The sequence below is a fragment of the Coffea eugenioides genome, chromosome 1 (assembly GCF_003713205.1).
Source record: "Coffea eugenioides isolate CCC68of chromosome 1, Ceug_1.0, whole genome shotgun sequence".
Lineage (NCBI taxonomy): Eukaryota > Viridiplantae > Streptophyta > Magnoliopsida > Gentianales > Rubiaceae > Coffea > Coffea eugenioides.
In genome coordinates, this window is record NC_040035.1 from 49,752,522 (window position 1) to 49,769,648 (window position 17,127).

Here is a 17,127-nt window from a genome sequence, read left to right on the forward strand (position 1 = left end):
TAGTTGGGAATATAAAAATGTGGATTAGGAAATGTGTTTATAATGTAAGAGAAATATTATTTGAGACAATTTAATATCCCGCGATCAAATGCTGAAGAACATGCATGTGACAGACAGAAAATAGATAAATAAAGAGTGATGAGACGAGCAACCAGTTTGCCTAAACAAATGATCAGTCTCAATTTTTTTGAAATTTTTGTGAAAAAAAATATAGGGTAACGATTTGGTGTAGAAAACTTTTTTGTAAAAAAAAAATTTATTATAACGATTTAATGTATATAAAATAAAAAGATAATAAATAAATGTGTTTATAGAAAACGCTTTTTCACAAATTCAATAAGATGAGATTTCTACTTCACGGATTTCTATAGTTTCATCTTCAAAAGTTAGCAAAACCACAAAATGGTAGATATTTTTTTACATGAAATTTTGACTCACGCTCTTGCAGCGTTGGTTTTATTTGATAACTATTGTAGGCTTTTTGGCCTTTTTATTTATTTTTTGTTTGGGACAATCACAATTAATTTCTTGTAGTATTAGTGTCTAATACACAATAATGATCTTATTGTGAACGTTTTGCTAATTTCCATGCAAAAAAAAATTCCTGTATTTCTTGAACTTTTATGATCATGTATTGTTTATACGAGCTTTAGCGAATTCATCATTTGAATAGATTATAAACTTTCAATTTAAAATGCACCTTACTGGTAGTTATGCTTTTATTTGAAGAGGGTTGGGTTAGATGGTAAGGTGGGAGGAATGAAAAAAAAAAAAAAAAGCTTTTATTTTGTATAACACTTATTTATTACCATTTTTATTATTTAAAGAACTATTAATAAAATATAAAAGGAGAATATAAATTTTTTTTTCTACGAAATTTTATACTAGTAGTGATATTTAGAATGTTATTGAGGACGCAAGCAACTGGCCTTGGCTACAAAGCCCACAATTTTACATGCCCATTTTTCAATGCCAAAGTAATTAATGGTGAGAAAAGATTGTTCTCGTGGTATCTTCCACAAGATTCATACTAGTATGAAATTGAGTATGTTTTATACATACCCTCCTAGTTTTAAAGAAATAATAATAATAATACTCCTCCGTTCCACTTTGATAATCCTGTTTCTTTTTTCACACAGTTTTAAAAAAAGTAGTTAACTTTCTTGGAAAAGTAAATTTAGATTGCTATTTTCCTAAAATACCCTCATATTAAATATGGTACAACTTTATGGGAACTTGAATTGATGGTAAAAAAAGAATCAACTCTCATTAAATGGGGTAGGTTTATAGTAACAACTACTTACATTGAATAAGGGTATTTTAGAAAAATTAAAATACAACTACATTCTTCAATTGGAAAGTGGACTACAATTTGGGACAGATGAAAAAGGAATACAAGACTATCAAAGTGGGACGGAGGGAGTAATAATTGCTACTCCGCAAAAGCTGGGACATTTACGGAGTTTCATCAGGTGGGCCGGAGGCCGATGCTCTTGGTGGAAAGGGCCTTTTTCAGTGTTAGAAACAAAGCAGACATTAAAAATTTACATATTATTATTAGAGGAAAAAATCTGGGGAGCCCTTAAACTATTGTCGTTGTCTACTTTTGGCCCCTCATCTAAAATTTGTTTCCGATTGATCCTTAAACAATTAAAAATGCATACTTTGAGGACTTCCGATGACTTTGAGCACAAATCTAACCGGAGAACTGAAGATGAAAAGAAACCATCCAAAACTACAGCAGCCATCAGCAGCAGCAGCACGAGTGCAAGTCCAGGAAAGTAGCTATTCAGGTGGGGGTGGAAGTTCAACGAGAAGTGGCAGCTATTACAGCGCCATGGCGAGTTGCAGGCTGTTGCAGCACTGCAGGAGGAGGAAGCCAAAGCAAAGGGAAGATGTGGGTTGATGAGTCTGAGGACAGTGCCAGCTGCCTTCACTCTTCGCTTTTCGGGGGCCTCCGTTTCCTCCCCTCCTACACGGACGCGGCCCCTGACCCCCCGCACCTTGACTCCATCTTTTTCTCTTTCTTTCTTTCTTCCTTCCACTTTCCTCCTCCCATTTCTCCCACCCCACCCCGTATAAATTCCCAACCCCTCCTCTCTCCTTCAAACCTCCTACGCCGCTCCCGCAAGTCGCTAAATCGGGGCCCATTTCTGTGGGGATCAAGATTATGCAGACCGAAGGCGTAGCCGCCTTGTTTTCCGGCGTCTCCGCCTTGTTTTCCGACGTCTCCGCCACTGTCCTTAGATCTTTCGTCCTGGCTTGGATCTATGATTTCTGAACTCTACCCGGATATGTCTTCCATCCCTGATTCTTCTGCAATTTCCGATGAATTTAAGCACAAATCCGCAAAACATGAACAGACAAAAATGCCCTTTAATTCCGGTCAGATTTGTGCTCAAAGTCATCGGAAATCCTCAAAGTATGCATTTTTAATTGTTTAAGGATCAATCGGAAACAAATTTTAGATGAGGGGCCAAAAGTTGACAACGATAATAGTTTATGGGCTCCCCAAATTTTTTCCTCTTATTATTATTATTGCAAAGGAGCTTTTGGTCATGGAGGCTGCTGGGATTTGTTGCAGCAGGGTCGACAAATTTACATTGTGGTTTAGGAGAGCTAAGGCGGTCCTTTGAGCTTCTGTTTGGTTTTTGGGGTTTAGCAGCATGTTTCATTTGGACTCCTAAGCAATTTGTTTGCATTTTTTTTTTTTTGATAAGTAGTCTTGAACAAAGATCTCTCGCTTACACAATTCCTTCGCCAGACTCCTAAGTTGACGAGTCCTCGAAATCGCGTTCTTTGTCAATTTTTGGAAAAAATGGAAAATTGGGATTTTGTTTGAGAATTCTTGATTGGATTGAGCAAGCACAGTTTCATATGACGTTCAGATTCGCACCTTTGTAAACGCAATAAACAAAAAAATTCTTATAAACATGCTACCATCCCGGGATCAGATTTTTCAGGTTCGGGCATTCCTAATAATGGTCAAGGTAAAAGCCACCGGAGTAACAACTCGGCAAATGGTGACACACGAAGTTCCTACAAACATGCTCTTAGACTAAACCCAAAGTACAACACATTCCTCTTCAGTTCTCCAAGAAGCCATTTGAAGCTATACATCTTCTGGTTCCTTACGCCCAATTCCACCCATCTGTACTCCCGCGCTAGAACCCTCAGTTGAATTTCTTTGGTTCGCTCCACCAAGTGGACCCTTCAATCCCTTCTTTTGTTTCACCTTCTGAGCCCATCCAAGAAGGCCAACTTGCACATGTTCATCAAATATTGACTTCTTGAAATGGGTGCCCATCTACATTGTAGATGTTGGAGGAGACAGAGAGATTCAGGTTAATATGAAACTCAACCGTCCATGAATTAGGTTAATCAGAAGTATTGCAGCAGAACTGACCTGAGTAACAATTGCATAAAGCGGCAAGGTGCTGTAACTGCAGAGTACCTGAATAAAAACCCTGGAACAACCAAACTGTGTGTCATCAAGCACCATGCAACAAACCGTGTAATCAACGAGAAACTGACGTGGATGACACCGAAATGAGGAAAGGGCGAGAGCAAGTGTAAATGGCCTTACCCTATGATGAGCCTGGGGACAATGTAACGGACTTGCCCCATAATGCAAGAGTCAAAGCCATATTGAACCTACAGATAATTGGGACCTCTACACATCACTAAACAGGGCAATGGAAAGCTCAATTGTCGGGTGAGATGGTTGAAGATGACCTTACCCATATCCAGAAGAAAAATGCAATCTCAAATGCATTTTGGAAGAGAATGAAATGTATCAAGAATAGGACAATTTGGGGTCGGTGGAACCAAAAGTGATCATCCGAAGGCTGTACTGCTAATTCACCTTCTATAGCTACGTGCTTCTCAGCAACCTCATGAGCCAACTGAGAAATTATGTGCTCCAACTTTGTGCCAACAGCAAGTAGAAGCTGAAAAACGGATAACAGAAAATCATCAATCAAACAAAATATGCCAACTCAAGCAGGTGCAGTATACATAATCAACCAACACAAAGTGATGACAGAAACAATGGAGGATTCTCCGGGCATTTAATGTAAGAGCAGTCAAATCCAACATGCACGTTAACAAGTTCAATTGGTCTGGAATCTAATTTTACAAGATATACGCATCTGTTCATATGTAACTTAGATAACTACAGTGTAACAATCTTAATGTGTCCACTTACAATGAAAGGAATAAATGCTATCCAAAAGTAAGTATGCCAACCTGCACAACCAACAGTTACATGAGTAATCAAATGGAAACAATCTATTGTATTTGGAAAAGCTCTTAAATACTGCACCACCAGGCAAAAGACAATTTTTCGTGAAGAGCAGTTCAATAGAGAAACTAAATAATATTTTGATAAATCTATATTAGAAAATCGGGGAGGCAAAGTATCATGATCCCAAGTTGAGACCCTAATAGAAGGCTCAATTCTACAAGAACTGGAAGAAGGGAGAGAATCACGGACCACTCCTGTAATGACACATACACAAGTACTGAGATCTGATATATTGAGCTGAAGATGCATGCATGCATGCAAGGATAAAGTAGCCTACCATTGACGTTCAACAACAGGAATACAACCACAAAAATCCACAAATACCAACTGCAGCAAAGAGAATCAGATGTCAAGTGCTAATTAGCAAGACCAATTCCAGTGGAAGGGCAAAAGGAAGTCTATATTGATCCGCCTAAAAATATGAGACATGCCACATGAATCTTAAGCTTATATCTATAAATGTAACTTGCCTTATGCCAACAACAGTCTTGAAATCATCTTCTAGAGCGCGAATCATGTACTTGTGAAAATTAAACTTTGGGTTTCCCCTGCAGTGTGTCTTGGGGACAAGGCTCAGCATACATAATAATAATGACGAAGCAACAAAAATATAACAAAAATTCATATTATCTGAATTCATTGCTTTACAAGTGACTTACCATAATGAAACCCAATCTGAGTGCAACATAATCTGACTTGGTCACAGAACCATAAAATTGCTTACAAAAGGAATGCTGAAAGTTCAAACGCGAAAACATAAAAAGAAATGAGTATCAGGATCATGCTAATACAAAAATATGTTCATGTATGCACATGATTCAGAAAAGGATAATGGATATTAATTTTCTTGAATTTGTTCATGCATGCACATTTTTCCGCAGACACAACCACTAAGACAAAAATAAACATCCCATTCCCCCTCTCATTTCTCCTGGTTGAACGTAGAGAACATAATTTTACTATTCCATCTATCTAATGTTCCTTAATAACTTAAACATCCCAATGTCCAAAAAGCTGGTATTATGATCTCAGTATCTTCTGTATTTGCTGAGAGACAATGCGAGGCAGAAAATATTTAGTCCCACATTCTATATTATGCTTCTATACCAAAAAAAAGGGAAAAATGTTTTTGGACCCCAAAAAACCTAAAAAAGGGAGCTTGCCAAGATGACAAAAGTAACTGCATGTAAACCACAAAAAGATGCTGGACAATTTGCTTGACTTTCATACTGATCTTCTTTCCACTGAGTTTAAAGAAAAGCAATCCAGAAGGAAATCAAACTGTAAGTGTGAACATTCTAGGATAAGAAGACGTTCAAACTGCAGGTACCATATTTAGCATTGTTTACAAAATAATACCATCAATCCATCAAGTGCATCGTATTTTCCATAAAATAGAGATGTCATAACAATTCTATATTCAATAGTCAACGCTATTAATGGGTAGACAGGTAGAGAATAACTTACAAACCAACCCAAAATTCTCGAATGTCTCTCCAAACCCAAGAATCTGTTCTTGATAAAATCATGTTGATGAACATGAGTGATCTTTGGTTTAAGAACTGCATAAAAATGCACATGATTAACAAAACGAGATTAGAGAAGTTCATTTCAAACAAGAAATCGAAGAGAATCAGCATCGGACAATTCAGTATTTGGTCAACCCCCATTATATGGTAAGTTCAGTGTGTATTGTTGTGGGTTCGTTACTGTAACTGGAAAGTTTCAGCAACAGTCCATCTTAGTGAATTGCAAATAGGACCTCTTATGATAACATTGTGAATTGCCATTTCAATATTTATAAAATTAAAAAAAAATTATGAATATAACCAGTTCATCACCATTTTGTAGAGATTTTCAAATGCTATACACCTCAACTAAGGCAGATGAGCAACAGCCCATACCGTGTTGGCTGTCATAATTATCTTTTGCAATTGAGTCCTCCCAGTGCTTCCATTGACGTATCTAAATCATTAGAAGCACATTACTGGCAGAATTTTAACAGACTACAACAAGAAGCTGAAAAGGTAGAAGTTCAATCATTACCTTTGCCCCTCCAAACACAACAGTGAGCACCGAAAAAGTCACATGTACAATGGCTAGAACAAAAATAAAGATGTGGAGATGATGCAATGCCTCAACTGATAACAGTGGGACCTTGTGCTGCAAAATAAAAGAAAAGGGAAAGTAACTGGAACTGTATTTCGCAGCTCAGCACAAGGTATCGTGCATGGTACAATAAGGTGATTAAGGTTTTAAACAAATGAAAGTTCTAGTCGACCAAATATTTGAATTATTAAACATAACCCCCCCCCCCCCCCCAACAAAAAAAAGTATCTAGTGATACTGCTATTTGGTCAAGAGAAAAATAACTTGCCAGAAAACAAGATGCATGCTTTACGCAACTTACCAATACGAAAAAAATGCACGCTAACACTGGTAAACTACCCCAAAATACCAGCTATTGAAATGGAAAAGAAATTACACTAAAATGACCATGTAAAAGCAGACATTATACTCGCCCAAGATGCATCGCAGCAATACCATAAGAGAAGCTTGACTTAACAGCTTACCTTTGCAGCACAATAACCAGCATTAGCTGAACCCTCTGCAAGTAAGCGCCGATGAGCAGGTGTTTCCGGAATAGTGTGAGAAGATCCCTTCCTCTCGTTCGATGAGCATGGCAGGAGGTGCAGCGTTACAGATTCTTTCACACATAATTTGACTATGCTTCCTTGAAACACAGTCAACAGCAGTGATATAAAACCCAACAGCATCAATTCTGCAACAAGACATAAATCAATCGATCCAAAATGCACTAAAATTTCGTATCAATCTAGAACCACTGCATAAACGAAAAATACAAGCAATTTCCTCTTTTCCATAGAACTATAAAATGCAAAAGAGGATTAAAAAAATTGGAGAAAAAGAGTAGTAGATGATGACCTTCTTTAACCTTCTGCAAAGCTTCATACAAAGGCTTCTGATTCTTGTGCTTCAGATACTGCAGTATTTCCAGTAAATAAAACAACTTTTAAAACCTAATAAGAAAATAAAAGGAAAAAAAACACTTATAAACCGACAATTGACAGATACTACAACAACTGAAAACCTTTACATACCCCAAGAAGTTGAATTACAGTATTATATCCTGTATCTAAAAAAAATATTTTTTGAACCGCATAATAGATACAAACTTTATATTCTCCAAGCCATCTACTAACTTACACCATCCACCTCGTTCTCTCTGTTTTTTGGCCACTGAGAAGCAAAATAAAAATGCAGGTAGAGATAAAAACGGAAAAAGAGAAATGTTAGGGGGTAGGGAGAGGACCTTTCCGGTGTAGTGAAGGATGCGTTCGGCAGCGAGTGAGAGGGAGACGATAACGGTGCAGACGGCAGCGACCACCCACGTCGGAGTGAACTCCAGGGTCGTCCCTTCCGCTTCTCCGCCTCCACTCATTCTCTTCTCTCAAATTCTTCTCCACAATGCAGAGACCCACAACTTTCAAACTAATACAAATTACCCAAGAAGACAATAGAAAGATAAAAGAAACAAAAATTTCTCCGAATAAGTGAAACTCTTAAGTTGTGGAAGACAATAAAAAGCCGGGAAAAAAATGAAAAAGGAAAAGGACCCAGGAAGAAATGTCAATCAATCAACCAAACCAATAGTAGTAACGCTACCAGTAGTGGGACAGACAGAGGAAATGAAAACGAAAACTCATACTATTAGAATTAGGAACCGAGAAAGCAGATTTAGCTCCTTTATTTTTATTCTTTGGAACGACGTGAGAAATGGAGGGTAGAGATGGGGTGAGGTGAATCTATTCGGCTATTCCATCGGAAGGTGGAGATAGATGCTGGTGAGATTTCAATGAGACACGACAGCCGTTTTCAGACGGCGACACTTGAATACTGGGGCCTTTCCTTTTCTTTTTTTTTTTCCGCTAAGACGAATATTATATCATCAATTAACTTTTGTATTTGCAAGTGTGGGCTGTGGCCTGTAGCAAGGGCAACATACATCGTAACCTTATTTAATGCAAAGAATTTATTAATGAAATTAATACACGCTTTTTGCTACTAAATTAAACACGATTTAGACGCGATTAGTCGTAATTGGGATAGGATAGGGCGGGCTGTTTAAACGAGAGAGAACACATTTCTTAATCAATTTTTTACCTTTAGAACATTGCAATTCAAACACAACTTTTAATTTATAGGATGGGGTATGATATCTATGAATCTGTTGGATTTATGGATACCCCAAATTAAGCTCCTGCCTTATAGGATTTCTTCTTCTTCTTCTTCTTCTTCATTTCCTCGAAAACATCAATAGATGTCTGTAATTCTATGAGAAATTCGTTCATTATGGGAAAACTAGATAAATGAATTTAATTTTGTACCGTGTGATTTACGTGTTCAACAGTAAATTTAGCTAATAAAAACCTGCATATTTTGTAGTTTTGATACATTGTCACGAGTAGTTAGATTATGGAAGGGATCTAGACTTCAAACTCTCTATAAACGTCAACGAAAGCTTACAATGTGCGATCCAAATTTGTTCAAGTTTTGACCAAGCGTTTAGATGAACAATGCTTTAGGGTTGTCCTAAATGAATATGACAGTCTAGAAGGATATTCAAGGGATATTAGAGCTAAGAGCAAATGGTAAACATGGTTATTAAATTATTCAAATATTTTTTATTTTAATCACTAAACTTTTTATCTAGTCAAAATAGTAATCCAACTATTTAAAAGTGCAATTTGGGTCCAATAAGTATTCATTTTCATTAAACAAGTGATGGAAAATATACGTTTTCATTAGTGAGTAATGAAAATGGACGTATTCATTAGTTAAATAGTCATTTTGGTAACATAAAATGGCGACCATGAAGTGTGTTCATAAAACACGTGTAAAAAATTTCCTTAAAAAATCGCAATCCAAACAAGAAGTTACCAAAATGTGGAGTTTGAAATAGTTTGGTGACTATTTATGATATCTGCTCTAAAGTTAATGAAATTTGAACTAGTTGTTTGATAAGTTAATGTGAAAATTACATAATAAAATGTAAAAGTGTTATACTTTACCTCGCCACTGGCCATTTGGTCCAGTGGTCATCACCATTAAAGGTGATGCTAGAGGTCAGGGGTTCAATCCCTGCCTCCCACAAATTTGCCACAATTTGTAGCGGTCATAATTAGGGCTGCAAACGAATCGAACCGCTCGCGAGCTGCTCGAGTCAAGCTCGAGTCGAGTTCGAGCCGGCTCGAGTCAAACTCGAGCTCGAACTCAAGCTCAGAATATCCACACCTCACTCGGCTCGCGAGCTTGAGTATATATATATATATATATATATATTTTATTTTTATTTAATAATAAAATTACGTATATTATATATATATATATTTTTTATTTTCATAGTAAAATTACGTATATATCCTTAATATTTTATTATTCATTAAGAAAAAAATATTATTTTATTTATTTTTTAAAAAATAAAATAATTATTTTTTATTTTTTTCGAGCTCGAGCTCGGCTCGACTTGATTCGAGTCGAGCTCGAGCTCGGCTCGACTTGATTCGAGTCGAGCTCGAGCTTGAAAATTGCCGGCTTGTCGAGCTCGAGCTTGGTAAAATTTAATCGAGACTCGGCTCGATTAGCTCAAAACTCGACTCGGCTCGGCTCGTTTGCAGCCCTAGTCTTAATTGACCTTCATCGATGGAGTCTGTACTCATATCGAACCCCCTCCCCTTCCCCTTAGATTAGGCTAGATTAGATTATAGGACATCTATCGTTTCGACAAAAAATAAAAAAAAATTATACTTTACCTCACGGAGTATCACTTTCCGCTTTTGACTTGTCTTGCAAATCAAATAACTGGTTAGTAAAACGTTTCCCGTTATAGTTCCAAACCAAACAGGCGAAGAGAACTAGCAAAAATTTATGCCATAATGAGGGGTTTATGAGATTTTTTATATTTTTAAACGCATTTGTTACAACAAGCTACCGCAAGAGACCATTCTCGCAAGACAAAGGTTCTTTATTTGGCTTGTTATTTTATTATTTAAAAAAAAAAATCCAATAGAACGTGCATCATGCATGATGAATGGTTGCCACACGGCCCTCCAGATTAGGGGCGAGTCAAGTTTTGACATAATCGAACCGAACATCCAGTTAATTTTGTGAAGCTCGAGCTCCAGCTCGACTCAAATTCGAGTTGAGTCTAGAGCTTAAAAAATAAAATAATAATAATAAAAAAATTATTTTTTAAAAATAAAAAATAATTATTTATTTTTTAAAAATAAATAAAATAATAATTTTTAATAAATAATAAAATATTAGAAATATATATGTAATTTTACTATTAAAATAAAAATAAAAAAAATATATAATTGAGCTCGCAAGCCAACGAGTTTAATGTTTTTGAGTTCGAGCTCGAACTCGAGTTCTACTTAATTAGCTCGAGCTCGAGTCGAGCTCGTACTCGAGCCACTCGCGATCGGTTCGATTCGTGAACACTCCTACTCCAGATTGACGTAAAATAAGCTGCCCAATTTCTCGTCACTTGGTAAAGAATTCAAATTCTTTAGAACTCAAAACGACTAATTTAATCCCAACCGTCCCAAAATGAACAATTAATTTGCTCAAAGTAGTAGTGTGCCAATTACTACTGTTCAAACTGATTAGTCATGATTGATTCGGTGATGTCTCATGTGCATTTTCCCGCAATCAGTCCGGATTACCGCCATGAGTCAATCTTCTTCCAGCTATTTTCCACCGCCCATTTGTTGCGCTGTTAAAGTAGAAATGATTTTCTAATTCGATCATCATCAATAGTTAATTTGTATGTCAATTCGATCATCAATAGTTAATTTGTACGGGGAGACAGCAAAAATCTTGTCACGTCAAAAAAAAAAAAAGGAAAAAGAAACAAATGATAACGACACTCCATTAGCAAAGAAGGCTGTGCGCTGAAATCGAAAGCTAATTCAAGATTCGGATAAAACCCAAAAAAAAAAAAGATGCTTGACACAATCAATTGAGTGTTGTTTGGAGTTATAGCACTTTTAGTTAAAAAGCACTTTTTGGTACTAAAGGTACTTTAAAAGAGTTTAATGAATATATCGTTTCGTAAGGGGTGAAACTTTTCATGTTAAAAATGCTTTCAACCAAAATTTAAATTCGATACTTTTAAATAACCTTTATATTTTAAGAAAAATAAAATATTTAATCTAATAATTTATTGCATATTATAAATTAAATAAATAGATAAATATATTTAAACTACCGCAACCCGACACAATTACTGAATTAAACATTACAATTCCACGATCCTGGGCTACCGGCTACGGCCACCGTGAAAGACTTGGGCTCGTAAATTTAGAATCAATTCAGTCTAACCAAACAAAGAATTTATCAATTCTTACATCCAGCCCATGGACCAAATTAAGTTACACATCAACGGGCCCAGATCTAGCAAGCTAGTCAGTCAGGTCCAGGTATTTCATTGTTGTTGCAACATTCCTGGACAAAAGAATGCCACAGCAGATCGCTGGCCTCAGCTGCAGAGTGCTGACCTCCCGTAAGAGTGGAGACTGGAGACCAGAGGCTAAACCGACGAATCAACGAAGAGAGAAAACGAGTGGAAGAAAACAGACACTGACGTGGCACAGATCCGTCTCCCAGCCTCTGATCAACCCCCCAAAAACAAAAAAACAATCTGATAATAATATTATATTATTCCTGTTTTTCCAAATCGATGACAGTGATTAAATATAAAATTGCATCACTATCATCACGTTACTTTTGCTGCATTGATATACAATTCATATTGGATTGAAAACTGCAGAAACACTATTATAGCTGGCCACTAGTCCTTATTCAGTTGGATTTTCTTGGTGGTATTACATAGTAGTAGTAGTAGTGGTGGTGGTGGTGTATTACAGCAGAGGAGAGGTCAGAGGACAGAGGAGAGAGTTTACTATACTTTGGCCACTACACCATTGATAGTGAACAAGGAAGAGAGGGGTAATTAGTTTTGGGGTTGGAAAAAGATATGGGGGAGGAAATTGGGTTTTTGGGTTTGGGAATTATGGGGAAGGCCATGGCAGTGAATTTGCTCCGGCATGGCTTTAAGCTCACTGTCTGGAACCGTACCCTTTCCAAGGTACTACTCATTTTTCTCTCCATGTATGTGTAGATTTTACATATTTAAGTATGATGATCATATTTTGATTGATTGATTGATTTATTTAGGTTGTTGCGTTGGTTGTTGGATTGGAACATAAAGAAAAAAAATGATATAGTAAAACTGAGCTGTTGGATGATGTGTAATGAATGATTTGCGTTAAGAGTGCAAGAAAAATGATTTCGAAGCTACATATCCTTCTCGACCTGATTGTGTGCGCTTTTATAGATTGATATTTAACTAGTCCGAAAGAATGGAAAAATCTTCGAACATGAGATTTTACAAGTTTTCCTTTTCTTCCTTGTTCTAATTCTTTTAATACTTGCGGCTTTTGTAGCGCATGAAAGTGGCTCACTTGGTTTAATTATCGTAACACTCGTCTATGTTTGTTTCATTGGTATGATTTCCAACCAAACTTGTAGCATTGAATATCAAAAGAGCGACTATGGACCTTCCAGAAAAAAGAAATCTTAAGCTAATCAACTGATTATGATGCGGCACGCAGTATCGTGGCTTTTGCTTGTTACTTGAAACCATGAAAAACAATACAAACTTACTTCCTGTGGCCCACGAATCGTTTATGCTTGGCTGTTGAATGCAACAAAAACCTTTTTAGTTCCTCAATATTTAACTGATGCCTTGCAGTGTGATGAATTGGTGGAGCATGGAGCTTCTGTTGGAGAAACTCCTGCCGCAGTAGTGAAGAAATGCAAGTATACCATTGGAATGTTGTCTGACCCTGCTGCAGCTCTTTCTGTAAGTCCAAAGAATAAAAGTCAACATTTAGCAAGTTATTCAAGTTGAGACTTGAACTCTTTATCTCTAATGGCATATATTGATTGATTCTTAGGTGGTTTTTGACAAAGATGGTGTTCTTGAGCATATTTGCACTGGTAAAGGTTATATTGACATGTCAACTGTCGATGCTGACACGTCTTCAAAGATCAGTGAGGTGTGGATATCAATTTTTTGGCCTTTCTTTGTCTGGTCAAAATCTGTGAACTTAGAACCACTCCTAGTAGATGACCGAAGTAACAGTTATTGTCTTGTTAAAGGAGTGTAATTTGTGACTCTAGAAGGTTATGCTATAGTAAATGTCAGTGGAGGAAACACGCACTCCCTTTGTTGCATTCTTCAATTTTGACTATATTTGTTGGTGAATTACCAAAATCTGCACTCTTCCCTTGCTTCCAGGCGATTACATCAAAGGGAGGTCATTTCCTTGAGGCCCCAGTTTCAGGTAGCAAGAAACCTGCTGAAGATGGTCAATTAGTCATCCTTGCTGCTGGGGAGAAGGTAGATTTATTATTTTTTGATGCCTCAGCACTTGTTTGATTTTTGTTCCATTAGTTTTCGATACATTTAGAATGCATCTACTGTACAATTTCCCCAGTTATGTATCTCATTTTAGCTATTCAAGATAAAATAAGATTTGTAGAAAAGGTCTTCTCCCCTTAACGCTGTTTATGCCAACATACAAGGATGACTATTCAGCTTTGAGGCATTTTAAACTAAATGAGGAGGTCTTTATTCCGAGGAATAGTGCTTCTTGTGTCTTTACTGTTCCCTTTCCCACCATTTCCTATTTCCCATCCTTGTAGCAAATTGTGCACCATCCCTGATAAGAACTTGTTGAGTACAAAAAAATGCTTGTATCTTGCTTTATCATTGGTTGAATTATTGGATCACAAGTTCTCATCTATATGCTGTGATTTTTATTTAGTGATTAGAGCTATGAGAAGGCGAAGGCCATAAAGAAAGAGATGAAGTTATGACAGATGGATTTTAGATATAAATTCTGGTCACACCACGGGTAGTAGTTCTAATAAAAGAATTATATTAATGCAGGCATTGTATGAGGAAGCACTTCCCGCTTTCAATGTCATGGGAAAGAAATCATTCTTTTTAGGGCATGTTGGAAATGGAGCAAGAATGAAACTTGTCGTCAACATGATAATGGGCAGGTAATTTATACTTAACTTCCATTTGTAGATTATACACTTCTGAGTTGTGCTCTTGGGAATAATTCATTACAAAAATCATTCTTTATATTTAAAAGGTAAGTTAAATAGAACATTGGAAGTACTTCTTTTACTTAAATCAAACATGACTGAAATTGTATGTGCAACATACTATTTCCAGCTGCTGGTGAGCTTTCCCTTTTCCCTTTTCATATTTCTGCAACATCTCCTTATGTGGAGTCTTAGTATCCAGTCTATTTTCTTGCCCACCACGGGGGGGTAGGGGCATGTGATTGGGCAGCAGGAGGATGGATAAGTGGCAACCCTGGTTGTAAATTTCCAGCTAATGTAAAGTATGACGTCTACTGTCAGACTGAACCACAATGGGTTACTATCATGCCTGATTTTTTTACCAATTTCAAACTTGAATATAATGTTTAATAAGCGAATATGAAATCTCTAGTGTGTCAGTGGGTTTGGGAAGCGGTAGGATGATAAGTAATAATCTGAGTTTTAAATCCTGGACAAATCGTAATATGACTTTTTATGAGACTTTCTTACTGCAATAATTATATCTGGCTTAATTGTTTTTATTTGAAAGACAGTTTTCCAAGGTTCAATGAAGATCAATTAGTGAGATATATCAGCTCTTCTATTATGTTAGCGGACATTAGTATGAATAACTTGGTGGTAATAAAATCCATTCTCAATCTGTTTATGCCCTTAAGAACCTGTAAAACAATACTTAGTTGTGTCTGATGTGCAAATTCATGATTACGATATTTTCATCTTTACCTTTTCAGTCACTTACCAAAGCCTATCTTAGCCAGACTCTTCACTTTTCCCTGCCTTACCATATCCTACTCTTCCTTTTGCACTAGAGTAGCTATGTTGTCGGGAGTGCCGTACCTGAGTTTGGGTTACATAGGTCAAAGCAAGTGTGCATGTTGAGTTTGGAATTATGCATGGCAAATAGTGGCACATAAAATTTCACGTTAGAAAAATGGATGCTTTTGTGGAGCTGTTGTCATAAGAAACACTAGTGTTGGTCAGTGATTTTTGGTCCTTGCTACTTTGCAGTATGATGAATGCATTCTCAGAGGGACTTGAATTGGCCGATAGAAGTGGACTGAACCCTCAAACTCTTCTTGATGTTTTGGTGAGGCAACTAACTGCAGATTCTTCTCACATTCCGTTAGTTCTCCACTTACTTTTCCATTTTTTTTTATATCAGGACCTTGCAGCAATTGCCAACCCAATGTTCAAGATGAAGGGGCCTACAATGCTCCAAAATAATTATACCCCTGCTTTTCCACTGAAACATCAGCAGAAGGATATGAGATTGGCTCTTGCCCTTGGAGATGAAAATGCAATTTCAATGCCAGTTGCAGCTGCAGCTAACGAGGTAAGGCATTCTTCACCTCAGTGACTCAGTTAACAAATGAATTTACATTTTTGTTCCTTTTTTCATTTTTCTGTTCGTTATGGCTTTGAAGTTAGATATGTTAGATTGCTGTAGGAAAAACCTTAGTATTGAAGCAGATAATGTGAACTATAGAATCCACATTGTGGAGTTTGCCAAGTGAAGCATTTGACTACGTGTTCAAATAAGATTTTCAATCCAGATATAATTATGTTGTTTAGATGGACGCTTTATCATTTGACATGCAGGCCTTCAAAAAAGCCAGGAACTTGGGGTTAGGGGATCTTGATTTTTCAGCTGTGCACCAGACAGTTAAGGGTGGTGAACTTTGATATTGAACCTACCAGGGACTCAGGGCACCGATGCTGCTAAAGAAGATAATGTGAGGAGCATAATGATAAGCGGACAGAAGAACATAGATGTCTGCGGACAGAAGAGCGTAGACGCCTTCCTGCTCTAGAAATTGAGTTGTGTCAACCACTAAGATTGCTTTTATGTACAACTTGACTATTCTTTCCTGTATGAACCACTCCACTACAGTGAAATTGCTTGGTTTGGTCCAATGTTTTAAAATTCGGACCGGTGATTGACCCCGGTTGAGTGACTGGTTCCGGTTTTTTCCGGTTCAACCGTTTGGGTCACTGGTTCTTTGATTTTTAATTTTTTTAATATTTATATGTACAAGCCCACCATGGCATGCGTTGGGCCAGTCCAAGTTTCCTTTAGTACTTCCACATACTGATTGTTTACCCGTGGACTTAGTTGTCTTGTCAATTAAGTCCCATCCAAATTTAAAAAACTCGGGCCCAATTCATAGAGTGTTTTAAATCTCCATGACCAATTTAGCTTAGCTAATGTATTGTTTACTACAACAAAATAAGCGAGGAATTTGGAAAATAAGGAATGAATTAGCAAAAATTCCAAACAAAATTTAAATCCATTAGATATTTGAATAGTTAAAAAAAATTCAAAAACACCAAAAGATCTAAAAATTCCAGGGATTTTTTGAGAAATTCAAAAAAAGTGAATACATCAAATAGAGAAAAAAAATGTCACCAGAATTCCTAAAACAACACATGAAATGTAGAAAAATTAGAAAAATTTCTGCTCAAATTTGTCAAACAAAAAACAATCAAAAGTGATTACCCAGTTATCACTTTCTCAATTTAACAGAACAATAAAAAGGACTAAATGTAACTCCAAAAGAAGATTTTGTTTTTGAATCATTGTTAAAATGGTACAA

At 36.7% G+C, this 17,127-nt stretch overlaps 2 protein-coding genes across 2 annotated transcripts; one reads left to right on the forward strand and one right to left on the reverse strand.

Annotated features, from left to right (window-relative positions):
* Positions 1-2,857: 2,857 nt before the first annotated feature.
* Positions 2,858-8,008, reverse strand: LOC113760205 (MLO-like protein 1). Its single transcript, XM_027302773.1, has 14 exons — positions 7,641-8,008; positions 7,253-7,310; positions 6,880-7,088; positions 6,353-6,469; positions 6,211-6,271; positions 5,774-5,868; positions 4,966-5,040; positions 4,777-4,865; positions 4,584-4,633; positions 4,208-4,248; positions 3,741-3,950; positions 3,587-3,654; positions 3,407-3,467; positions 2,858-3,307 (listed from the first exon to the last, which is right to left on the reverse strand). The coding sequence occupies exons 1-14, from the start codon at positions 7,767-7,769 to the stop codon at positions 3,113-3,115; spliced, it is 1,458 nt and encodes a 485-aa protein (XP_027158574.1). The 5' UTR covers positions 7,770-8,008; the 3' UTR covers positions 2,858-3,112.
* Positions 8,009-11,988: 3,980 nt separating this feature from the next.
* On the forward strand, positions 11,989-16,618 carry LOC113760124 (glyoxylate/succinic semialdehyde reductase 1). The gene is made up of 8 exons (XM_027302696.1): positions 11,989-12,479; positions 13,146-13,256; positions 13,351-13,452; positions 13,695-13,796; positions 14,349-14,464; positions 15,542-15,620; positions 15,696-15,866; positions 16,133-16,618. The coding sequence occupies exons 1-8, from the start codon at positions 12,369-12,371 to the stop codon at positions 16,214-16,216; spliced, it is 876 nt and encodes a 291-aa protein (XP_027158497.1). The 5' UTR covers positions 11,989-12,368; the 3' UTR covers positions 16,217-16,618.
* Positions 16,619-17,127: the final 509 nt, after the last annotated feature.